The 25933-nt window shown below is 43.7% G+C and overlaps 1 protein-coding gene across 14 annotated transcripts in view; it reads left to right on the top strand.

Annotated features, from left to right (window-relative positions):
* Positions 1 to 25933, top strand: part of CTPS2 (CTP synthase 2) — a 144718-nt gene that overhangs the window by 109665 nt on the left and 9120 nt on the right. For all 14 annotated transcript variants that reach the window (XM_073355916.1, XM_073355924.1, XM_073355878.1 and 11 more), the window contains 3 exons: positions 6367 to 6422; positions 8519 to 8615; positions 19694 to 19838. In XM_073355916.1, coding sequence (XP_073212017.1) covers positions 6367 to 6422; positions 8519 to 8615; positions 19694 to 19838 — 298 coding nt within the window. The remainder of the gene's footprint in view (positions 1 to 6366; positions 6423 to 8518; positions 8616 to 19693; positions 19839 to 25933) is intronic.

The raw sequence follows: 25933 nt of genomic DNA, 5'->3' as shown, positions 1-25933 counted from the left end.
GAGACTCAGACAGCCACCTGAGTGAGACCCAAAAGGTAGGTGATCTTAAGATCCCAAGCTGCAATGTCTGCACTGCTATTTTTAGTGCACTAACTTGAGCCCCACTAGTGTGAATCTGTCGACATGGGCTGGGAGGCCCTCTCCCCACTGCAGCGTGGACATACGCCAATGGGCCCTGCGTTTGGGTTAGGGGTGAGGTGCTAACTATGACCCTAGCTCTGATTAATCTCCTGACTCCAAACTTCACCCCAGCCCAGAACCTCTGCCAGTCCTACTTACAACACTATCAGGAGAGCTTCTGCTGGCCTGAATGCTAACCCTAGCCTGGGGCCACATGCTGGCCCTAGCCTTAACACCAGCATTGGGCAACCTGCCACACAGAAACCAAATTTTAGCCCAGAAACCCTTGCTAGTCCCAACCCTCATCCTAGCCCCAACCTGAGGCCCCCTCCTGGTATGAACCATAATCCAGGTTGCAGAACACCTGTCGGCCCCAATCATAGCCACAGTCCTGGGTGACCTGCCAAATCCAAACATAAATTTAGCCTAGAATTTCTGGCTGACCCGAACCCTATCTGTAGCACAGGGCTGTCTCCTGGTCCAAAGTTTAATACTAGCCTGGGATAGCCTGTTGGCCACAGCCCTAATCTTCGTACTGAAGCCTCTGCTAACCCTAACCTTAGCCAGAAGGCCTTTGCCCAGCTGTAAATCTAATCAAAGTCCAGGGGCCTCTGCTGACCCAAAAGCTAACCCCAACCTGGAGCCCTCTGTGAGCCCTCTTAGCCCTAGTCCAGAACCCTCAGCCAGCTCGAACCATAACCCAAGCCTAGCATGCACTGCCAGCCCAACCTGTACCACAAGAGTACCTGCTAGCCCCATCCTTACCCCCTACCCATGGGCCATCTGCCAGCCCCAGTGCCAACCTAGCCTGGGGCTCACTGATCACCCCAAACCTGTTTGGCTGGGGAAGGTCAAGCAGCCTATATTTCCCTGAATAATGAGCAGGCCAGAGACTATGAGGGGGTCCAGGCAGCTATCCTACATCTAGTCAGCCTCCACTTAGAAATGGCCACAAAAATTCTGAGGCGCAAGGATTATGAGGCAGCGAGGCCCCAGTCATTTGCCCAAAAATTGGTGGATTGGGCCACCTGTTGGCTGAGGCCAGACATCCAAACAGTGGGGAAGATAATGAATGCTCTGGTGTTGGAACAGTTCCTTCAGGGCCTCCCCAGGAACATACAGGTGTGGGTTAGATGGCATCTATCTGGCATTTTGGATGCACTGGTAAAATTGACAGAGGGGTTCACAGAGGTGGACCTCTCCAGGGCAGAGGGCCAACTCCACAGGGGATCAGCAAGAGCAAATTAGAAATCCCTAGGGAACAGAGCCTAACGCAGGTGAAAGGGGAGGAAAGCAGAGTCCTACAAGAGACTGAGCGGGAGGGGATAGGAATTCAGGAAGTAGGAACGATGGAGAAAGACAAGCAGAGCTCCTTAGTAGAGGTTGAGGGGCCCAGGAGGTACCCCATGGTGCACCCCAAGGAGAAGCAGCTCAGGCACAGTTTGGAGGGCTGGGAGAGCCCAAGGCCCTGACTAACCAGGGGAATGAGGGGCATGCCCTCGATCCACTGCCAGATGTAAAGTGATAGAGTAGGGAGAGCAACCCCTAGGGATGCACATTGTATGACGACTTGTGGGCTGAAATGGAGCTGTGGGGACATCCTCCCCCCACCAAGCACGGGTTCTGTGGATGGAAAATGGGTGGACACCACAAGAACAACCTTGATGATCACCCTAGGGACTAAGAGTGACCCCCACGGCATGACACCTCTGCTATGCAAGGGAAAGCACAGGGAAAGAAAAATCTGATTCTGAGGTAACGGGGGTGGGGGATATGGATGTTAGAGTGCAGGGGCAAGAGTGGCTGAGCCAGCACTCTGATCACTGCAATGCCAGTTAGTTGTCCCACAGCACCCTGAATATGGGCATTGTGCCCAGTTGATAGGTTGGGATGGGATGGAGAGAGTTAAAAGGCTAATTAACTCATTAGCCCAGAAGGTACAAAAGGTGCAGGAAGGAACTATGAAAGGGGAAAGAGGGTGGGGGAGGGGCAGCCCCAGCCTCAGGCCAGCTGCCTTGTCGCATGAGTCACAAGATATCTCTCTTCTCCTTGGCACAGGAGCTGAGGGCTCCATGGGACTGTTGATATGTTGCAGCACAGTCTGTAAAGGCTCTAGAAAAGAACCCTGTAAATGAACCACGAGGTGTTTTACTAGAAGAAGGTCTCTGAGCCGTTAATGGGCTAGAAAGGAGGCCGGAGCAAGTCTGCCCTTCCATAGGCTGGCAGAGATCCTCTAGCTATGGTTACAGTTAGTTACTGGTGGTCCCTGTTTAAAGTTGGGGCCAGCAGTGCTTGCCAGGCTAGAGTTAGAGTTAGGGTTGGGGCTGGTATTCATCCTTGGGCTTGTGTTACAGTCTGTGCTGGCAAGGAGTCCTGGGCTATTGCTAAGGTTTGTGTCAGCAGGCAGCCCACTGCTAGGGTTAGGGTTAGGTCCAAAAGGGCTCTGGGCTGTGAATAGGGCTCTAATCTTAGTCCTGGACCTCCCACGGCCCCCACAAACCGTAGTCTAGGGCCCTAATCTTAGTCCTGGACCTACCACCCAGCCCCACAAACTAATATATTAGTGTTGTGGTTTTTGTTTTTGTGGGGTCAAAATGGAGAAGTGGTATAAATTAAGTTACTACTTATAGCTGGTAGGCAAAAAGAAATACCACATTCAATTTCAGCCACATGTTTCAAAAGTTGCAATAATGCTTAATGTAGGTCACCTATTAGCATGTCTCACTTATAAAGGAAATTAGGTGATGATAAAACATTGATACAATACAATTCTTTGTCCATCAGCAGATTCAGACGTACTTGCTACATTATCATCCTATTCATCTTTTCAGCTTGTGGCATTCATCTGGGATATGAAAAAATATTTTGCATTCTCAGATTTGTAGACAGTAGCTTTTTGAGTTTTTAAGCTAATATGTAATTTGGCAGGTTTCAGAGTAACAGCCGTGTTAGTCTGTATTCGCAAAAAGAAAAGGAGTACTTGTGGCACCTTAGAGACTAACCAATTTATTTGAGCATGAGCTTTCGTGAGCTGTCTCTAAGGTGCCACAAGTACTCCTTTTCTTTATGTAATTTGGCAGGAAATGAAAGTGCAGTCTATATACCCATTTAAAAGAAAAAGTGCTTTTAGAGATAATGGCTTTTTGACAATCAGCTATGTGGCCTGGGTAACACTAGAGAGGATATGGATACACGCTTCATCATGTATAATCTTTTCCTGTTGCTATACTACAGTTATTATGTGGTCCTTATCTGCTGCTAGAAAGGTTAATGTGAAGGTGCAGCAATATGTTGTAAATCTGTGCCATTATTTTGAGTAACTTGGATGGCCATATGTGTCAGAGAAATGCGTAGAGCTTTGATACTCTGTATTGGAGAAGGAAATCCTGCTCCCACTCCTCATAAATCACAACTAGAATGGGAATATGAGGGATTCTAAAGGTTTCCCTAGGATTAACTTTTGTAACCCCCCTCAGTAAGACCTTTATTTCCACACTGCAATTTTTGGAGATGTCCTCCCGCAGTTCAGTCCTGCAATAACAATTTGGGCCAGATTCTAATCTTAGTTACAGCAGTGTAACAGAGAGCAGAATTTAGTCCATTACCTTTAATTAGAACTACGATTAGACTTTCATCACTTTCTAGCTGGGAAAAGGAGAAAACAGGGAGGTGGCAACATTTTCAGATGATACAAAACTACTCAGGATAGTTAAGTCCAAAGCAGACTGTGAAGAGTTACAAGGGACCTCACAAAACTGGGTAATTAGGGAACAAAATGGCAGATGAAATTCAATGTTGATAAATGCAAAGTAATGCACATTGGAAAACATAATCCCAGTTATACATATAAAATGATGAGGTCTAAATTAGCTGTTACCACTCTAAAAAGAGATCTTGGTGTCGTGGATAGTTTTCTGAAAACATCCATTCAGTGTGCAGCGGCAGTCAAAAAAGCAAACAGAATGTTGGGAATCATTAGGAAAGAGATAGATAATAAGACAGAAAATATCAATTTGCCTCTATATAAATCCATGGTACATCCATGTCTTGAATACTGTGTGCAGATGTGTTTGCCCCATCTCAAAAAGATATAGTAAAAGCTGTTTTATCAGGCATGTTGGGCAATGGGGTGTGCTGGTAAGTGAAAAATGCCAGTTAACTAAGAGGGAGGGAGTTTGGGTGTAGGAGGGGGTACGGGGTTGGGGCTTAGGCTCTGGGAGGGAATTTGGGTGTGGGAGGGGGCTCAAGGTGCCCGATCTGGGGGGCGCTCACCTTGGGCAGCTCTCTGCAAGTGGCAACGTGTCCCTACTCCTCGTAGGTGGAGGCGTGACTAGAAGGCTCTGCATGTCACCCCCGCTGCTCCCATTGGCCGGGAACCACGGCCAATGGGAGCTGTGGGTGGAGACAGTGTGCAGAGCTGCCTGCCGTACCTCCGTCTAGGACAGCTGGGACAGGTCGCCATGTGCGAGGAGCCACCAGAGGTGAGTGCCCCCCAGATCCGGCACCCTGAGCCCCCTCCTGTGCCCTAACCCTTTTCCCCACGTGCCCTCCCGCACCCAATCTCCCTCTGAGAGCCTGCCCCCCAGCCCTGCACTTCCTCCCGCAGTCTGAAGCCCTCATGGCCATTCCTCCTCCTCCTAGGAGCAGCAGAGACATGTCACTGCTTCCGGGAAGCCATGTGAAACCAGGTAGGGAGCCTGCCGGCCCCACGCCAACCAGACTATAAACCAGACTTTCGATGAAGATTAGAAATGCCAGTTTATAGAGCTTTCTGGTTTGTGCTGGGCCGGTTAACACAGTTTTCACTGTATTTTGGAATTGGAAAAGATACAGAAAAGGGCAACAAAAATGTTTGTGGGTATGGAAAAGCTTCCCTTTGTGGGGAGATTAATAAGACTGGGACTTTTCAGCTTGGAAAAGAGATGACCAAGTGGGGTTATGTAAAGGTCTATAAAATCATGACTGGTGTAGAGAAAGCAAATAAGAATGTGTTATGTACTCCTCATAACACAAGGACTAGGGGGTCACCAAATGAAATTAATAAGCAGCAGGTTTAAAACAAACAAAAGAAAGTACTTCTTCACACAATGCACAGTAATCTGTGGAACAAATTGCTAGGCGATGTTGTGAAGGCCAAAAGTATAACAGTTCAAAAAGAATTAGATAAATTAATGGAGGATAGGTCCATCAATAGCTGTTAGTAGGAATGCAACCCCATGCTCTGGGTGTCCCTATCCCTCTGACTGCCAGAATCTGGGACTGGATGACAACGGGTGGATCACTCAATAATTGCCCTGTTCTGTTAGTTCCCTCTGAAGAATCTGGCACTGGCCACTGTCAGAAGACAGGATACTAGGCTATATAGACCATTGGTCTGACCCGGCGTGGCCATTCTTATGATCTTAGCTTAGGCTGATGGGCTTTAGGAGTCATTAGATGGAAGAAGCCGGGGAAGCAGAAAGAAAAGGAAAAAAGAACAGAGAGGGAATGTCTTTGTGTTGTTGCAGGTTTTATGTCAACTGCAGGGTTTGGTCCTTTAAAATGGAACAGAACCCTAGTCAAAGGTTTGGGCAGCAGGCTCAGCTTAGTCTGCACTCTCTTGCAGATGCCTGTTGTGAATGCATCAGAGGTGCTGAGTATCCCTATAAGGGTTTCATACAGGTTGATTCACTAGCCCATCTCCTGTGTGGAGGCTTTATGAAATCATGCAAAGCCATTCAGGGTTGGTGTCAAAGCTCTACAGTCTACAAAAGTTATTCATAATCTTACTTGCAGAAGTTGATAGTGACTGGTAAGTTAGAGAGACCAGATGGGTAAGGTAGTATTTTTATTGGACCAAGTTCTGTTCTTCTTCTGAAGAAGAGCTTTGTTTAAGCTCGAAAGCTTGTCTCTCTCACCAACAGAAGTTGGTCCAATAAAAGATATGACCTCACCCATCTTGTCTCTCTAATATCCTGGGACCAACGTGGCTACAACGACACTGCATACAACTGGATAAGTAGTGAGACAGGAAAGCACAAGCAAAGATTGTGTTAGGGTCATAGTGAATACAATTGGGTTGTTTGTTTTGAGTATAAGAAATTTCTTGGAATTTAGATTTCATGGAGCATGTGCAGGACATCATGAACTAAAAGAACACCACTAGAAACATTATGGCACATTGTAAGAGCGGTGTCTTTGGGTTTCTAGAAATGTTTGTTAGAAGCAATACTTTACTGTTAATCATTTCCCTTGTGCTATTTTCAGGGAAACTTTATGGTGATGAAGATTTTGTGGAGGAACGACACAGGCATCGATATGAGGTAAGGCATTGCTAATATAATTTATATTGTTGAGAATGTATAGCATTGGCAAACCATGAAGAATTTATTTAATCTGAAGTCAATGGGAGTTTTCCTGAATAAGGGTTAAGCAAGGCCTTAGGGGTTTGGTGTAATAGTAGGTACTATTTAGATGTAATCCAAAGAGTTCTGTGGTTTGCAGACAGTGTTGCATTTTAGGAGGAGACCTAGCTTGAAGAGTGATACTGGACTTGATCCTTCTCCCAGTGAAGTTAATGGTAAAATTCCCATTGATTTAATTGGGAGCAGGATTAGGTGTATTGCTTCTCAGGCTGGTTGAGCTCAGATAATTCACATAGGTAACGAGGTAACTGCAGTTTATTATATGAGCCCCTCCTGTGAGCAGACTTCCAGAATGATATTAGGGGAAGTCACACTTATGCTGCGCAGACTAGAAGAGAAGCATCACAAGAGGAGATGGCTTTTGAGAAATGATTTGATTGGTTACCTGAATAAAGGTGTAGGGGACGGTTAGGCCTCCATCTATATCAGTGAAGATAGGCACAATAGGGGAGGTAATCACATTTGTGTGACTCCGAGTAGCAACTACTAATGACAAAATAAAAAAAGAAGAATATTGCCTCCTGGCTGCATTGCTCAGATAGCACTCCTATTCTGCAAATCATTTGCAGTTCATGCTGCATGCCCTGCAAAAACTACACATTTATTGTACTTCTCTGTGATGGGATATACAAACCCCACCCTGGGCCCGAAGGGGTTAAAAAGCAATACTGGGCCCTGGCTGCCCTATGCCTCCAGAGCTGCCAAGCATGCTCCGCCTGGAGGATTCGGTTAAGAGGAGCTCAGCCAAAGGGTGGTGAACAGACTGTAGGAGAGAGAAATCCTTCTCTGGAAAGCCAGACAGAAGAGTGAGCCTGAGAGGGGGCCACAGAGTGGGAAAGGTCCACAGGCAGAGCCTTTGCCAACCACCACTTTCTTGAAGAACCAGCAGGTCTGGCAGAGCCCTGCTCCTTTGGATTCTTCTGGTGTAAGGGGATTGACTGTTCATAGGGGCATATCCCAAACCGAAGGGGTCTATATGTAGGAAGTGCCTCAGGAGAGCAACTTAGACGCACTGCAGGGAGGACTCTGCTGGTGTCACTTTCCCACAAGTCTCCCTACAATATCCTCTTAAGGGCCTACACATTGACGTGGGTGGGAAGCCAAAGATCCCTGGCGTAAGGTCAGGAAAAGATACTTCTGCTGCCCTGATAGAGAGGCAAAGGGCTGGAATTTAGGTACACTAGCTACGAGGCTGCCCAGCCCACTGAGCCCCCTAGTACTCTCCCTTGCCTAATGATCAATAACTTTTATTCTACCAACCACGCAATGTAGTAACGCTCCTTATTAATAGCAAAATAATAAACATGATGTAGTTCACAAATACAAAAACCCCACCCCCAAACAACAACAACCTGCACTTCCAAACCTCACTTAAAATTGCACAGCTCCTTAGGGCAAATAATGCTGAAATCAAGTATAGGGGATGAATTACAGGAACACTGACAACAAGCCACAGAGGGCAGAGTTAAGATTGGGTGGGTGCAGCTTGGTGGCTGAGGTTGATGAATGTTAATTTGCTTGGGATAGGAATATCATATATTTGTGAGTATCTGTGGATATGTATGTGTGAGAAGGTGCTGTATGAAGTTGTTGATTCTAGGTTTCATGGGTTTTATTTGGGCATTATTTTCCTTTAGGACTTCAAGTGTTCAACTTCTTTTTTTTAAGGTTGACTATATTAAAGAAACATACTTGTTTATTAGTGACATCATACATGCTCTAGAATATCAACCATGCTTGATACAAATATAGTATACTCGTAGGAGCCCTTTTAGTATTTTGGATGCATTTCACATTTTAAAAAAATATTGCTTAATTTCATATTACATAAGAACCACCAATTTTACAAATTTCCACTGCACAATTTTTAAACAAGGAATAATTCCCAGCCCCCCACTTTCCTACATATAAATTTAAAAAGTTAAAAACTTATCTACCTTTGTTAAATATGTAAATTCTACAATAATTACTACCCGTATTTTTCAATTTTCCAGGTAAATCCAGAACTGACTGGCTGCTTTGAAGAGAAAGGTTTGAAATTTGTTGGCCGTGACACAGAAGGGAGTAGAATGGAGATCATTGAACTGGAAAGTAAGTAGCTCAGTTTTTTTGTAACACCTTTGGCATGTATTAAATAAGTGAAGACATTATCATAGTGAACTGTATATAAAAAGAAAAGGAGTACTTGTGGCACCTTAGAGACTAACCAATTTATCTGAGCATAAGCTTTCGTGAGCTACAGCTCACTTCATCGGATGCATACTGTGGAAAGTACAGAAGATCTTTTTATACACACAAACCATGAAAAAGTGGGTGTTTACCACTACAAAAGGTTTTCTCTCCCCCCACCCCACTCTCCTGCTGGTAATAGCTTATCTAAAGTGATCACTCTCCTTACAATATGTATGATAATCAAGTTGGGCCATTTCCAGCACAAATCCAGGGTTTAACAAGAATGTCTGGTGGGGGGGGGGGGAGGGAGAGGAAAAAACAAGGGGAAATAGGTTACCTTGCATAATGACTTAGCCACTCCCAGTCTCTATTCAAGCCTAAGTTAATAGTATCCAATTTGCAAATGAATTTCAATTCAACAGTCGCTCGCTGGAGTCTGGTTTTGAAGTTTTTCTGTTGTAATATCGCAATTTTCATGTCTGTAATCGCGTGACCAGAGAGATTGAAGTGTTCTCCGACTGGTTTATGAATGTTATAATTCTTGACATCTGATTTGTGTCCATTTATTCTTTTATGTAGAGACTATCCAGTTTGACCAATGTACATGGCAGAGGGACATTGCTGGCACATGATGGCATATATCACATTGGTGGATGTGCAGGTGAACGAGCCTCTGATAGTGTGGCTGATGTTATTAGGCCCTGTGATGGTGTCCCCTGAATAGATATGTGGGCACAGTTGGCAACGGGCTTTGTTGCAAGGATAGGTTCCTGAGTTAGTGGTTCTGTTGTGTGGTATGTGGTTGCTGGTGAGTATTTGCTTCAGGTTGGGGGGCTGTCTATAGGCAAGGACCGGTCTGTCTCCCAAGATTTGTGAGAGTGTTGGGTCTTCCTTCAGGATAGGTTGTAGATCCTTAATAATGCATTGGAGGGGTTTTAGTTGGGGGGCTGAAGGTGACGGCTAGTGGCGTTCTGTTATTTTCTTTGTTAGGCCTGTCCTGTAGTAGGTGACTTCTGGGAACTCTTCTGGCTCTATCAATCTGTTTCTTCACTTCCGCAGGTGGGTATTGTAGTTGTAAGAATGCTTGATAGAGATCTTGTAGGTGTTTGTCTCTGTCTGAGGGGTTGGAGCAAATGCGGTTGTATCGCAGAGCTTGGCTGTAGACAAAGGATCGTGTGGTGTGGTCAGGGTGAAAGCTGGAGGCATGTAGGTAGGAATAGCGATCAGTAGGTTTCCAGTATAGGGTGGTGTTTATGTGACCATCGTTTATTAGGCACTGTAGTGTCCAGGATGTGGATCTCTTGTGTGGACTGGACCATGCTGAGGTTGATTGTGGAATGGAAATTGTTGATATCATGGTGGAATTCCTCAAGGACTTCTTTTCCATGGGTCCAGATGATGAAGATGTCATCAATATAGCGCAAGTAGAGTAGGGGCATTAGGGGACGAGAGCTGAGGAAGCGTTGTTCTAAGTCAGCCATAAAAATGTTGGCATACTGTAGGGCCATGCGGGTAGCCATAGCAGTGCTGCTGATTTGAAGGTATACATTGTCCCCAAATGTAAAATAGTTATGGGTAAGGACAAAGTCACAAAGTTCAGCCACCAGGTTAGCCGTGACATTATCGGGGATAGTGTTCTTGACGGCTTGTAGTCCACCTTTGTGTAGAATGTTGGTGTAGAGGGCTTCTACATTCATAGTGGCCAGGATGGTGTTTTCAGGAAGATCACCGATGGATTGTAGTTTCCTCAGGAAGTCAGTGGTGTCTCGAAGGTAGCTGGGAGTGCTGGTAGCGTAGGGTCTGAGGAGGGAGTCTACATAGCCAGACAATCCTGCTGTCAGGGTGCCAATGCCTGAGATGATGGGGCGCCCAGGATTTCCAGGTTTATGGATCTTGGGTAGTAGATAGAATATCCCAGGTTGGGGTTCCAGGGGTGTGTCTGTGCGGATTTGATCTTGTGCTATTTTAGGGAGTTTCTTGAGCAAATGCTGTAGTTTCTTTTGGTAACTCTCAGTGGGATCAGAGGGTAATGGCTTGTAGAAAGTGGTGTTGGAGAGCTGCCGAGCAGCCTCTTGTTCATATTCCAATCTATTCATGATGACAACAGCACCTCCTTTGTCAGCCTTTTTGATTATGATGTCAGAGTTGTTTCTGAGGCTGTGGATGATATTGTGTTCTGCACGGCTGAGGTTGTGTATGGCCACTATGAATGTAGAAGCCCTCTACACGAACATTCCACACAAAGATGGACTACACGCCGTCAAAAACACTATCCCCGATAATGTCACGGCTAACCTGGTGGCTGAAATTTGTGACTTTGTCCTTACCCATAACTATTTTACATTTGGGGACAATGTATACCTTGAAATCAGCGGCACTGCTATGGCTACCCGCATGGCCCCACAGTATGCCAACATTTTTATGGCTGACTTAGAACAACGCTTCCTCAGCTCTCGTCCCCTAATGCCCCTACTCTACTTGCGCTACATTGATGACATCTTCATCATTTGGACCCATGGAAAAGAAGCCCTTGAGGAATTCCACCATGATTTCAACAATTTCCATCCCACCATCAACCTCAGCCTGGACCAGTCCACACAAGAGATCCACTTCCTGGACACTACGGTGCTAATAAGCGATGGTCACATTAACACCACCCTATACTGGAAACCTACTGACCTCTATGCTTACCTACATGCCTCCAGCTTTCACCCAGACCACACCACACGATCCATTGTCTACAGCCAAGCTCTGCGATACAACCGCATTTGCTCCAACCCCTCAGACAGAGACAAACACCTACAAGATCTCTATCAAGCATTCTTACAATACCCACCTGCTGAAGTGAAGAAACAGATAGACAGAGCCAGAAGAGTTCCCAGAAGTCACCTACTACAGGACAGGCCCAACAAAGAAAATAACAGAATGCCACTAGCCATCACCTTCAGCCCCCAACTAAAACCCCTCCAACTCATCATCAAGGATCTACAACCTATCCTGAAGGACAACCCATCACTCTCACAGATCTTGGGAGACAGCCCCCAAACCTGAAGGAAATACTCACCAGCAACCACACACCACACAACAGAACCATTAACCCAGGAACTTATCCTTGCAACAAAGCCTGTTGCCAACTGTGTCCACATATCTATTCAGGGGACACCATCACGGGGCCTAATCACATCAGCCACACTATCAGAGGCTCGTTCACCTGCGCATCTACCAATGTGATATATGCCATCATGTGCCAGCAATGCCCCTCTGCCATGTACATTGGCCAAACTGGACAGTCTCTACTTAAAAGAATAATTGGACAGAAATCAGATGTCAAGAATTATAACATTCAAAAACCAATCAGAGAACACTTCAATCTCTTTGGTCACTCAATTACAGACCTAAAAGTGGCAATTCAACAAAAAAAAAACTTCAAAAACAGAGTCCAATGAGAAACTGCTGAATTGGAATTAATTTGCAAACTGAACACAATTAACTTGGGCTTGAATAAAGACTGGGAGTGGATGTGTCATTACACAAAGTAAAACTATTTCCCCATGTTTATTTCCCCCCTCCTCACTGTTCCTCACACGTTCTTGTGAGCTGCTGGAAATGGCCCACCTTGATTATCACTACAAAAGGTCCCCCCCGCTCTCCTGCTGGTAATAGCTCACCTTATCTGATCACTCTTGTTACAGTGTGTATGGTAACACTCATTGTTTCATGTTCTCTCTGTATATAGATCTCCCCACTGTATTTTCCACTGCATGCATCCGATGAAGTGAGCTGTAGCTCACGAAAGCTTATGCTCAAATAAATTTGTTTGTCTCTAAGGTGCCACAAGTACTCCTTTTCTTTTTGTGGATACAGACTAACACGGCTGCTACTCTGAAAGGAGTCATGTGGCTCTCTTCCAAAAGGCTGACATCCTAGCTCAACAACTCCTGACCACATGAGAATACTGAGGTGGCAAGGTGTTTGCCAAACCAATGGATAAGGTAGTGGCTGAGGCATCAGAAAAGCCGAAGAACTTCTTCCCCTCAAACAAGTAGTCTGGAAGGGATTATTGCCCTTACTGAAGAGCAGATGGCCTTTTTGCAGCTATTAATTATCCAAATAACTCTGAGTAGACTCAATAAAGGGAGTGCCAGATGGGATTCTTGCTACCATTCTACCTTTAACCCACAACAAAAACACAACTCCTTTATGTGTCTCTTCCCTGAAACAAGGAGAACCACCGTCTAGAAAGTAATCTCCGTTCCTTCACAAAGAAATTAACTATTTTTACTTCAAACAGGTGGGTTTTAGCAATGTGGATACTCAGTAGATTTGGATTACTACGCCAAATAAGATATACCTTCTCCCCAATGGCCAAGGACCTCCAGAAGACACAAAACAAAGGAGAAGTTATTCTGCAGATTGACTTGACTTTACTTTGTTGAATTTTAACTTTGTACTGCCAGCAGAGATAATAGCTCTCTTCTTCTTCTGAGTCCCTTGCTAATTCATCCCTCTTTTAAGTTACTTTGTCTAATAAATATTAACTGTTAGCTAAAATTTCAGCCATTATATACAGAATCAAAGTTAAAGGCAAATTGTTATTGGACAGAATACTTTCTGAAAGGATTCTCTGGAGACAATTAATTTTACACACCATAATGTGTTATTCAGGCTTCCAAAGTACCTTGCAAGTGGGATATTATAAACTGCTAAAACACAAGGTTATGTTTCTGTTGCTATCATTTTTGTCAAAGAAAGCTTAAATTCTGAACCAGAGTTTGAATGAAGATGTATTTCTATCATGTCAACCATCTGCAGTGTAGATTACCACTAAAGAGTACATCAGATTTCATAATCAGAGAACTCTCATGGTAGTTTTTGTTTAGTTTGTTCCTACTACACCTCCTGATAATTGGTATTTGCTTTGCATGAAAGGATTTATGTAGGGAGCAAATGATATAGGGCAGGGTTTTTAAATCATGTGTTACTACAAGAGGAATAAGAACAGCAGTAAAACCTGGAATTATTTCACAATGGTTTGCAAGGGGACTCTGATCATGGAAGGGGAAAAACAGTCCCCTCAGGGGAGTTAGAGATTGGGGACAGAAATATATTCTACCAAATAGGGTAGGCAAAGTATTTCAGAAGAATACTCCTACAGATACAATTTTGATGTCTTGCAATCATCTTGTTTTACTGCTTTAGGGAAATATGCTATATGGTAAAAAGGAACAAACAATGGAACCAGATTCCTTTAAAAACATAAAAATACCAGATTTTCATTGTTATAGGAAAACATGCTTTTCCTGTAACCACCTTGTCAACTGGTGCAAGTCTCAGCTGAGAATGCCAAATTCAGGACAGACTGATAAAAATAGGGCAGACACACCCAAAACTGGTGGCTATTCTAACATTAGATTCACCAAACCAGTAAAAGAATGAGGTTCTGTAGCACCACACTGGTTAAAAAGAAGCTAACAACACAGCCCCCTTTGTAAACCAGCCCTTATCACCACCCAGACATCTGGTCTTTATGAGGAGACGTTACTGAAAACCATGTTCATCATATATAAAGTTCTTCCAATCCCAAAGTATCCACCAACTCCCCAGTCAATATACAACTCAGATCTTACCCAAACGTCAAGCTGATGCCAGTCCATTAGTAGCTAAAAATTAAAGGTTTAATAACATAAAAAGAAAAGAGTTCTTAAATGGTTAAGAGAATCAAATACATTACAAGTGATTTTCCAAATCTGTAGATCAGGATCATAGCAGTGCTGTTAAATCTACTAGCTTGTAAAAAAATCTCTCTGGTTCACCCAAGCAGGTCAGGGGTCATTCAGTCCTATGTTCAACGCTTCCTTAGAAAATCACAGTGCAGAGATGAGAAGCAGGAATGAAGACAAAGCAGTGATGTCACAGATTGCACTTTATAGCTCAATTCGTGCATGGAAAGTTACTGGCCAATATGGAGTCCTGGGTCATATGAACATGGAAAGTTACTTGTAAAAGATGGAGTCTTAGTTTACATGTCCGTACATGCTTTGCTGATTCATACGGGTAGCCATTGGCTCCACACTGTCTGTGGCGTCTTCAGGAGGGCTCACTGAAGAGCTGATTCCCATCAATCGCCCATTCACCATATGGCTGGCCCATCAATCAGCTATGGCTAGTCTGAATGTAAATTTGTCTTTGGGGTGTCAGTCAGGAACACAACCCATGTTTGAGATACAAATACATAACAAATATTCATGACTTCAGATACAAAGATGATACATGCATATAAACAGGATAATCATATTTAGCAGATTACAACTTTTCCATTGATACCTTACATGATATACTTTGCAGTAAATCTGGTACAATTAGTGATTGTAACAGTAGTGTACACCTGGTTTTCATTGTCATAGGAAAATATGTTTTTCCTGTAACCACCTACTCTATGAGAATGCAGCGGAACTCACTGGAACTGGAAACTGTTTTGGAAATTGTCATACCAGAAGAGAGCAATGGTCAATGTAGTCCAATGTCCCATCTCTGATAATGGTCAAAGTTAACTGCTTTAGGGCTTTAATAGCAGCATCCTTATGGGAGAAATAGGTGTATGGAACAGGAATGTCCTAAAACATTTCCCCTTACTTTCTTTCAAATAGAAACCTTACCTAAATGCTCAGATTTAAACTAGAGAGACCAGGTGAGCGAGGGAATATATTTTTTTGGACTAGCTTCTGTTGATGAGGACAAGCTTTCGAGTTTCCCAGACCTGAAGAAGAGCTTTGTGTAAGCTTGTCTCTCTCACCTACAGAAGTTGGTCCAATAAAAGATATTATCTCACCCACCTCATCTCTCTAATATCCTAGGATCAGTACGGCTACACCAACACTGCATACAACAATGGGAGATACAAACTAGACGTATCTTGCTTCAACATAAACGCACTATTCTATTTTTAAGAGAAACATACACCTACTCTATTTTTATGTTGTCTTCAGAAAGTCAGTGCTGCTACTCTGTTACTTTCAGTGTTTGTATTGAATGTGATAAACTACTATTTATAATATATGTTCATGGTTTTCTCTTTCGCACACAAGCTATAGTAAGGGTCATTATAGTGTAAAGCTGCCCAGCGTTAGAGTAGATGTGGCTATTTGTGCCATCATCAGCAGGGCACTTGTGTACCTTTGACCATTTTCCTTGCTACAGTCCAACAAATAGACCTGGTGTCCTCAGGTGATCTTAAGCTCTCCAGATGTTTTTCTAACATGACCACTTCATGTTCTTTAATTACATGTTCACATACTAGTTTTTCCACAGGACCCCTGCCTAATTCAGTGAACAGAATGGACAGTGCTTACTGAATCGGCATATTTTGTTTGCTCTTCATTGTTCATGGATCAGACCTTACTTACTGCACACTATCCAAACCCTGCTCTGAAGACAGAAGTATTAATTTCCTCAAGGACTTCTCTATGGTGCTCATCGCTGTAATATCAGAGTGATTCACAAATTTTAATGCATCTTCCCTCACCTCACAGGAGCGTCATGGTGGCATTTCCATTTTGCAAATGGGGAGCTGAGGCACAAAGTTAATCAAGTATATCCACTAACCAATCTGAGACACGTAGAACTTGATTTTTCAGAATAATTTAGCATTAAATAGTACTTGCTCAAAGCACAGCTCCATTGACTTCAGTTGCAGCTGTGAGTGGCAACTATGTTGGCAACAAGAAGAAAGCCAAGGAAAGTGTGGGCCCCTTAATGAATGAGGGAGGCAACCTAGTGACAGAGGATGTGGAAAAAGCTAATGTACTCAATGCTTTTTTTGCCTCTGTCTTCACTAACAAGGTCAGCTCCCAGACTGCTGCGCTGGGCATCACAACATGGGGAAGAGATGGCCAGCCCTCTGTGGAGAAAGAGGTGGTTAGGGACTATTTAGAAAAGCTGGACGTGCACAAGTCCATGGGGCCGGACGAGTTGCATCCGAGAGTGCTAAAGGAATTGGCGGCTGTGATTGCACAGCCATTGGCCATTATCTTTGAAAACTTGTGGCGAACGGGGGAAGTCCCAGGTGACTGGAAAAAGGCTAATGTAATGCCAATCTTTAAAAAAGGGAAGAAGGAGGATCCTGGGAACTACAGGCCAGTCAGCCTCACCTCAGTCCCCGGAAAAATCATGGAGCAGGTCCTCAAAGAATCAATCCTGAAGCACTTACATGAGAGGAAAGTGATCAGGAACAGTCAGCATGGATTACCAAGGGAAGGTCATGCCTGACTAATCTAATCGCCTTCTATGATGAGATTATTGGTTCTGTGGATGAAGGGAAAGCAGTGGATGTATTGTTTCTTGACTTTAGCAAAGCTTTTGACACGGTCTCCCACAGTATTCTTGTCAGCAGGTTAAAGAAGTATGGGCTGGATGAATGCACTATAAGGTGGGTAGAAAGTTGGCTAGATTGTTGGGCTCAACGGGTAGTGATCAATGGCTCCATGTCTAGTTGGCAGCCGGTGTCAAGTGGAGTGCCCCAGGGGTCGGTCCTGGGGCCGGTTTTGTTCAATATCTTCATAAATGATCTGGAGGATGGTGTGGATTGCACTCTCAGCAAATTTGCGGATGATACTAAACTGGGAGGAGTGGTAGATACGCTGGAGGGCAGGGATAGGATACAGAGGGACCTAGACAAATTGGAGGATTGGGCCAAAAGAAATCTGATGAGGTTCAATAAGGATAAGTGCAGGGTCCTGCACTTAGGACGGAAGAACCCAATGCACAGCTACAGACTAGGGACCGAATGGCTAGGCAGCAGTTCTGCGGAAAAGGACCTAGGGGTGACAGTGGACGAGAAGCTGGATATGAGTCAGCAGTGTGCCCTTGTTGCCAAGAAGGCCAATGGCATTTTGGGATGTATAAGTAGGGGCATAGCGAGCAGATCGAGGGACGTGATCGTCCCCCTCTATTTGACATTGGTGAGGCCTCATCTGGAGTACTGTGTCTAGTTTTGGGCCCCACACTACAAGAAGGATGTGGACAAATTGGAGAGAGTCCAGCGAAGGGCAACAAAAATGATTAGGGGTCTGGAACACATGACTTATGAGGAGAGGCTGAGGGAACTGGGATTATTTAGTCTGCAGAAGAGAAGAATGAGGGGGGATTTGATAGCTGCTTTCAACTACCTGAGAGGTGGTTCCAGAGAGGATGGTTCTAGACTATTCTCAGTGGTAGAAGAGGACAGGACAAGGAGTAATGGTGTCAAGTTGCAGTGGGGGAGGTTTAGGTTGGATATTAGGAAAAACTTTTTCACTAGGAGGGTGGTGAAAGACTGGAATGCGTTACCTAGGGAGGTGGTGGAATCTCCTTCCTTAGAAGTTTTTAAGGTCAGGCTTGACAAAGCCCTGGCTGGGATGATTTAATTGGGAATTGGTCCTGCTTTGAGCAGGGGGTTGGACTAGATGACCTCCTGAGGTCCCTTCCAACCCTGATATTCTATGATTCTATGATTCTATGCTCATCACTTCTGCAAATCAGACTGTACAGTTTCAGGTCAGGAACCCAGGAAATAACGAACATACAATTAGTGACCAGCTGTGAAAAGTTTGGTTTAAGTGACTTGTCCAGCAAGCCATGGAAACTCTGTGGCAGAGGCAGAGATAGAATCCGGTTCCTAAGGGCAGCATTCAGCTGTCCTACCCATGAGACCAATGAAGCAGGGATCCTATAGACAACAGCCTCCTTCACTACACAACCATGATTCATTCCCAGAGCAGGTCCATCCCTTCATTGAATGAGGCAGGGGTCTTGTGAAAAAAAAAAGTATGTGGTCATGTAATTAAAAACTGTATCATAATGCATACACATAGGATGAATGAATTAAGGTTGCAAAATTCCCATTCACCAATCAGAATTCCCCATCAGGAAAAAACAGAGTTCTCCTTAGAGGGAAAAAAAAAGTAGTCTTCTCCCTTAGTAGTCACCATATTTATTGCAATTAATCCTTATATTTCTATTCCACAGTATTTTATACCAAACGTTGCAGGTCAGTAGTACACACAGCTGGGACGTCTGATCAGCTCCTTTGTGCTACTTGAAAAGATTAGTAAATATATTCTCTGGAGCTGGTCAGGAAAATTCCAACAAAACATTGTCAGAATTTGCTCTTTTGTTGAAATCAAACCATTTCACAGAGATGGTTTCCTGCCAGCTTGTCCACCTGACTCCACAGCAGGCTAATGGGGAGCCAAGAACCAGGGAACCCTGGCTCTGAGGTTTGCAGCTTCTCAGTAGCCCGGGCTCCCAGGGTCTCCATGGCTTTGGGGCAGCCCATCACACAGTCTGCCTTGGAGTCAGGGACTGCAGGGCTTCTAAGTTCTGCAGCAGCCTACCATGCAGACTACACCAGAGCCAGAGCTCCATTCCCTTGTGTGGATAATTACAGTATTTTGGGGTTGTGTTCCGAGTCAGAATGAAACCAAATATCAAAATCCTTCACAAAATGGGATCACTGTTCTCTTCCTGTTTCCAGCCGGTGGGCCTTTTCTTGCCAAGTGACTTTGACGCTTACTTATTTCAGTGGGAGTTGAAGGCACTCAGCAGCTTGCAGGATCTGACAGTTTATTATGCACACTGTGCTTACATTTATGTGTATCTGTACATACACACAAAAAATGTAGAGACTAAACTACAGTGTAAATACGAGAGAGAAGCCTAAGCACACTTTGGTGCATTCTAGTGATTTCATTGTAAATATGGGAATGAAATCTGAGTCGCTTGTGCTATTATTGGCCCTCAGCTTCGCACATTACAGCCTGGATAGCCTTAGTCAGTTTTCCTTTGTTGTATTTAATCAAAGAATATTAAGATCTTTTCCCCCATTAAATTCATATGAAATTATAAGATTGAGAGTTATTTAGTGCCCTGTGTTAAATCTTTTTCCTTATAAAGTAGCTTTATTAAGAACTGTCTTCTATTTCCTAGCTTCTACCATTTTCTTTATGCCCTTTGGATTTTAGATCACCCATATTTTGTTGGTGTCCAGTTTCATCCAGAGTTTTCCTCAAGACCTATGAAGCCCTCACCTCCATACCTTGGTCTCTTGCTTGCAGCAACTGGGACACTCAGTGCATACTTGCAACGTGGATGTAAATTGTCTCCAAGGTAACGTTATTATTTGCTTGTTTTCCTAGTTTCAGCGGGACTATCCTTTACTGATACAATAAATGAGGAAGGGAAGGGGGCTTTTTTATATTGATTTTTATTACATTTATGAGGAAAAACCCTGGCTGAAAACAGTCATTATAGAGATATGGCTCTTCAATTTTTCCTTCTCAGAGACTAACCATAGTAGGATCAGAAACAATAAAGTACTACTGTAATGAAATGCAAATAAGTAAATCCTGACTGGCTGCAATCAGTTCCAGGAAAATTATTTTTCACCTCACAGGAGGTGTCTGGCCCTCTAACTTCACCTGTGTTAATGGTTATTTTACCAGGAAAAAGGTCTGCTGGCAACTCATGCAGTTAAGTTCTTACCTATCTGTATGTGAATGATCATAACAATGAAACAGTGAATGTCAAGGTTATTTTGTTGCAGCAAGGTAATAATATTGAGCAAGTAGAAAAGGGCCCAAAGCAAAACCCAAGTTTGGGTAAGATTTGAACCTAGGTCAGAATTTTGTGGCTGAGCCAAACAAAGATCTCTGATCCCAACAGCCCCAGACCTGTCTGTGTATCCAAGGTAAAGTTCCTGGGACATTTCTGTTTTTATAGCAATACTTTTCAGCCTGTGTTAATTAATTCATATTTGTAAAATGTTTTAATAATCAAAGATGCCATGTTAATAGTAATAATTATAAAGAGCATGTGAGGCCAGGGGGAACTTAGGGTAAAATGGCAATGCTTCTCAAAATATAGACCACCATAAGATAACCTACTCAGATTCAACTTTGAAGTGCAGAACTTACCAGTTTTGCTTTTTTCCCCCATGCATTGCTTTTAAATATTTCTGAAATGGATTCTCTTACTTAAGAGCAAAGGGGAAGAATTTTTCTGAAGACTCAATAGGAACATAATTATCAAGCCAAATCAAACTGCTGGAATCCTGGTTCTTACAGTTTACCGCAGATCTTTCAGATGCAAGTGAACCTCAACTCTAATGGTCCTGGCTATTGTATAATGATGTACATATAGTCTCTAAGGTCCCACAAGTACTCCTTTTCTTTTTGCGAATACAGACTAACACGGCTGTTACTCTGAAACCTGTCAATATGTGGAAAAACTCCTTCCTGACTTCAGCAGGCCATCTCTTGTAATTCATAGTATTCAAATATTACCTTGTTGTTAACCATTGCTACAAATGTTATTAGAGGTGTGGTCATAACATTATCTATCCCGTTTTCAAATCCAGAGTTTCATTTGATGGCCTCCTGTAGTAGTGCATTATACAGGTTATCCATAAATTGGAAAGGGAAGTACAGTTTTATTGGTTCTAAATGAAATGTCCTTTCATTTCTTTAAGTACCTCTTTGTTCTCAGTGCATAAAGGAATGTGGTGTATGTCTCTGGCATGGTAAAAGAACATTTAAAAAAATTCAAAATCTACTGATCAGCCATTCCAACTATTGGTCATCCTAGGGGGTATTAAGTATACTAGTAAATGAATGGGTGTTTCTGAAAAAGTACAGACTATTGGGGAGATACCAGAGAAAAACAAACAGAGAATTCTGAAAATAGAAAACAAATGTGATTCTTGACAATTGCCATCCTATACATATATTTGCTCTCCTTAGTAAAGTAATGAAACAAAGATTAAGTAAAAGAAATCACTAAACATCTAGGGCCAGATCCTCAGCTGGTATAAATTGGTATATATCCATTGGCTTCAGTGCAGCGATGCCAGTTTACAGTAGCTCTGATCCCTAAATTCAAAAGGGACCATGAGCAATAAGCATCATGGGTTTATAAAGAATAAATATTGCCAGACAAAAATATTTGATTATAAAGCTCATGGATGAAGAGAGAACTTCAGAAGTAATATATTTGGATTTTAGTAAAGAATTTGGTACTGGGTCTTGTGAAATCTTGCTTGAAAAAGTAGTAGAAATTAGCTAATATCATGTTGGTTGTAAAACCATTGAAGTGCAATAAATTAAGTAGGGAAAAAAACAGCACCATGTGAAGTTGAAAGAAGGTCTCCTGGGAAAACACAGGAATCATTAGGCCTGGTCTTTTCTAATAACTTCATTAATGGGTCTGGAGTAGGGGGGTAACAATAAATTAATGACATTTGCAAACAATAATAATTTAGGAGGAGTTGGAAACATGAGTCAGGGCACAGGAATGATACAAAAGGACTTGGACAGTTTAGAAACATGAATTGAAAAGAATGAAATGAGATTCCACTTGGGAAAATGCAGAGCAGGGAAGTAACCATCCTTCTCTCCCTAATTCTGAAGTATTCCATTAAATTCTGAGCACCGCATTAATAGAAGAATATTGACAAGTTAAGGGGATTGAGAGAAGAGAAGAGTAAAAGAACTAAACATATGTAGTTTAGCTAAATGACACTTAAGGAAGGGATACAATATCCAAATACCTGAAGGGTGGAAATATGAATGGGCCAGAGACCCCTCCACCCTTCCAAAAGAAATGACCACTGAGGGGAGACCTGGTGGGGGGTTGTTGGAGAGTGAGCCTACCCCACAGAAGGAGCTCCTGTTCCATGGGGCTGGGCCCAGCTCCCCACTCCAGGCATTGTGACTTGGCATGTGGGATCACAGCACCATTCAGTTTGGGGGCCCTCTCAAACAGGGGACCCAGGGCAAACTGCCCCTTTTGCCTCCTTCCTGCCCTGGGCAGCCTTGTAAATGGAGAGGAAGTACTTACCAGCTACCACTAGGAGTAATGGAATGAAATTAAGAAAGGGATATTGAGGCTGAATATCAGGAAGAACTCTGATGACAAGATGTATCTGGCTCTGCAATAGTCTCCCTAGCAAAGTGGTGGAAGCTCCTTACTTTGCACACTGTAGTAGGCAATACACCAGACAATGTAAAGTAGGAAACAACCCAGCATTGGCAGGGAAAATAGTAGAATAGGAACTGCATCACAGGGAGACTGGCCTCTATAAGGGGAAAGTGGCTGGTCTCAGCTGTGCCATAATTAACTATATCCCAGCCTCAGGGGGGTGGAGCTAATGGGGCTAGGTGTTAGTATGATGAATATGTGGGCCTCATAACAAGGCTTGAGAGAGAATATTTAGGAGGAGGAAGCCATGTGAAAGACTCTGAGGTAAAGTCTGCAAGAAGCAGGGAGGTCCCTGGGAGAAACTGCCAAAGCCACTGTACAGGGAAAACAGTGGGAAACCTGCTAGGAGGAAACAAACCACTAGAGAGAAAGCTGTGGAGACAGTGCTCAGTTTAAGGTGCAAAGAGGAACTTTGCAGAGCCTGGGAGTAGGATTGAAGAGCAGGGAATGTCAGAGTAACCCAAGAGAGACAGAATCATTTGTTTGGATGTTTATTTGAATTTTCAGTTGGAATTTTGTAACACCGGAAAGGGACTGGACTGGCTGGAGGGTTGGGCCAAGGAAGCCACAGACCACTGCAGAACCAGAATGGCAGACACTAGAGGGTGCCAGAGGGGAACTATCCTTGTAATGCCAAGTCCTGGTTTCAAGGGATGCTCTTGTGGTGCTCTCCCCCACACCAATTATAAACTACTATATCAGTTCAGATCAATGGTCTGTCTGATCTAGTACCCTGCCTCTACCAGTGACCAGCACCAGATGCTTCACAGGAAGATTCAAGAGACCCTGAAGTGGACAATTACAGGAAAACCTATAGGAGAAGTTCCTTCCTAATCCTAATGAGGTAGGGATAGATTCTCAAAGAGGACATAAGTATTGCAACACTAACTCCTAGGTGTCCTGCAGTCTGCTAGAATTTTCAACCCTGACTTAGCATGCAGGCTCCCTGTGCATTGAATGGGGAGTGTTAGGTGTCTAAGAGAGCCATTCTCTGAAGCCTGCAAGCTGAGTGGGGAGCTGCTTAAGATAGCCAGGCGTGAGATGTAGAGGAAAGGGGTGGGAATTAGGGCCCATATGCTTAAAGGGATTTTGGTACCTAACTTCTATTGAGCTGTGCCTTAGGCACTTGTCTCTTCTTTAGATTCTCAGCCATGAACTTGGAGCTAGGTGTCTAAGCCGAGTCAGCCATTTCTTACAAAAAACAGAGACTCCACCCTATTATAGTCAGTAGTCAGCACACTCACCCAGGATGTGGGAGAGCCAGATTCCAGTCCTTGTTTCAATGAATATTTAAGTACTTAAGCAAAGAGGAACCGCTTAAACAGAAGCGACTGAATGAGTCCTACTGCAGAACAGCCCATAGCCCAATGGTCAGGACACTCACCTGGGATGTCAGAGAGCTGGATTCAAGTCCTTGCTCCAAATCAGGCAGAGTGGGTCTCCTCCATCCCAGATAAGCACCCTCACTATTGGATATTCTAGACCTACAGCTGCATACCCCAACCAGTTTGAAAAATTCCTGGCCTGCTGGCTCCCCTCCATCCCCGGCTGCCTTTTGTAGAGGATAGGTGTGCTCTGAGCATGCCTAATGGATCAGGCCTGGCAGATGATATAGTCAGGGGAATACCTAATTTGAGAATCTTTCTGGGGATTAGATGTCAGCAAGAGCTCCAATCAGCTCATTAGCTGGAAGATGGCATCAGGAGTTAGGCAGCTTTGCAGGTGCTGACTTATGGAAAGGGAGCCTTACAGGGTTAGGTAGCAGTTTTGTGAATGTTAGTGGTACTTAAATGTTGGTAGTCAGGCACCTAAGTCCATTTGTGAATCGAACCCTGAGGGATTGATTTAGCAGTGTGCTTAGTTAGTTAGTGGTTGACTGAAGTCTGAGGTGCTATCCTTTCTAAATGTGTTTTGACCATCTAATTTAACTGGATGTTTTCATTACCCAGATAACAGTCTAATGCTTTTTTGAATCCTAGCTTCAGTAGTAGTATTACTAGGCAGTTTGCCTCAAAGGCATCCGAAAACCCAGAAGCAAATCACAACCGTCCCTGCTTCCTCCTTGCTCTGGGAAGGAATTTTGCCTCAAAGGTGTGTCTCTGAGTCATACTGCCTCTCAGAGCTACTCCTGGTGTGGTCTCCTTTGCTCAGGGCTGTGCCCAAAGGCAATGTCTAGCCCTGTGGAAACAGTGACACCATTGGTATAATTCCTGGTGTCTGAGGAGTTCTGGGCAAAATAGGACACAAAAGGATTGATTTTTTTCTGCTGTGTAGTGGAGAGAGGGGAACAGCCCATGGCTCCCTGATTTTCAGCTGCCCAGCCCTGGTGTAAGTTAAAGGGGGCAGCTTTAATTTCTGTCATTGACATAAGGTCCCTCAGAGACCTCTCACCATTGGAGAACGGGGCACAGTAGAACCTTTCTTCCACACCTCCTCTCCACTCCTACCTTCCCTTATGCCAAGAGTGGAGATTTCAGCGGTGCCTCCCCCACCAGTGGAAATTCCTGCTACACATGGGGAATTCTCTAGGGGACTCTCCAGCTGGTTTAAATTTGGTCTGCACCACAGCAGATTATGTATTGTTTAGACATGATCTTAACTCCCTGCCCCTGTAGGAGCTGAGATACATCAATGGGGTGACACGCTGCAGCTTACATTCATGCCCCATCACCACATGAACACATCAGATGATTTCCATAGTAACATGAACAGGAAATCCTCTCCTCTTAGCTGCACCTAGGCACAACATTGACTGATACATGATGGCGTGTGAGGGGAAAACAGAGGTACAGTAACTCGAATAAACAGATAGGGCTCTAAATATAGGTGAATTTGGTGCTAATGGAACTCTTGCTTCAGTGCTGGGGGAGGAGGATGAGGCTGGATCCATCCTGAAAAAGTATGTATAAAAAACCTGCTCCTACATAAGAGTGTTTCTGCTTGCTATCGTTTGGGAATATCTGTCCCCGAGCTCTTGCCCCAAGTGGTATTTCATTTTATTGTAATTCACTGATTTTTTTAAAGTCAAATTTTTCCCTAAATTACTTCCTGTTCAATCAATCCCAAAAGATAATTTGAACCTTAATGTTCACATCCAACAGTCAGGATAAGATGGAGTTGTTAAACGTAACAAGTAGGCGTTAGGGTCAAAAGGGCTCTGAGGAAATGTTCTTGGGCAAAGCTAATGGCATCATTTTGTTCCAAGAAGTCTTTACTTTTTTAACAAT

This window comes from Lepidochelys kempii, chromosome 1, assembly GCF_965140265.1.
Source record: "Lepidochelys kempii isolate rLepKem1 chromosome 1, rLepKem1.hap2, whole genome shotgun sequence".
NCBI classification, from domain to species: Eukaryota; Metazoa; Chordata; order Testudines; family Cheloniidae; genus Lepidochelys; species Lepidochelys kempii.
Note: the sequence above shows the minus strand (reverse complement) of the source record. Positions and strands in the feature narration are given on the sequence as shown.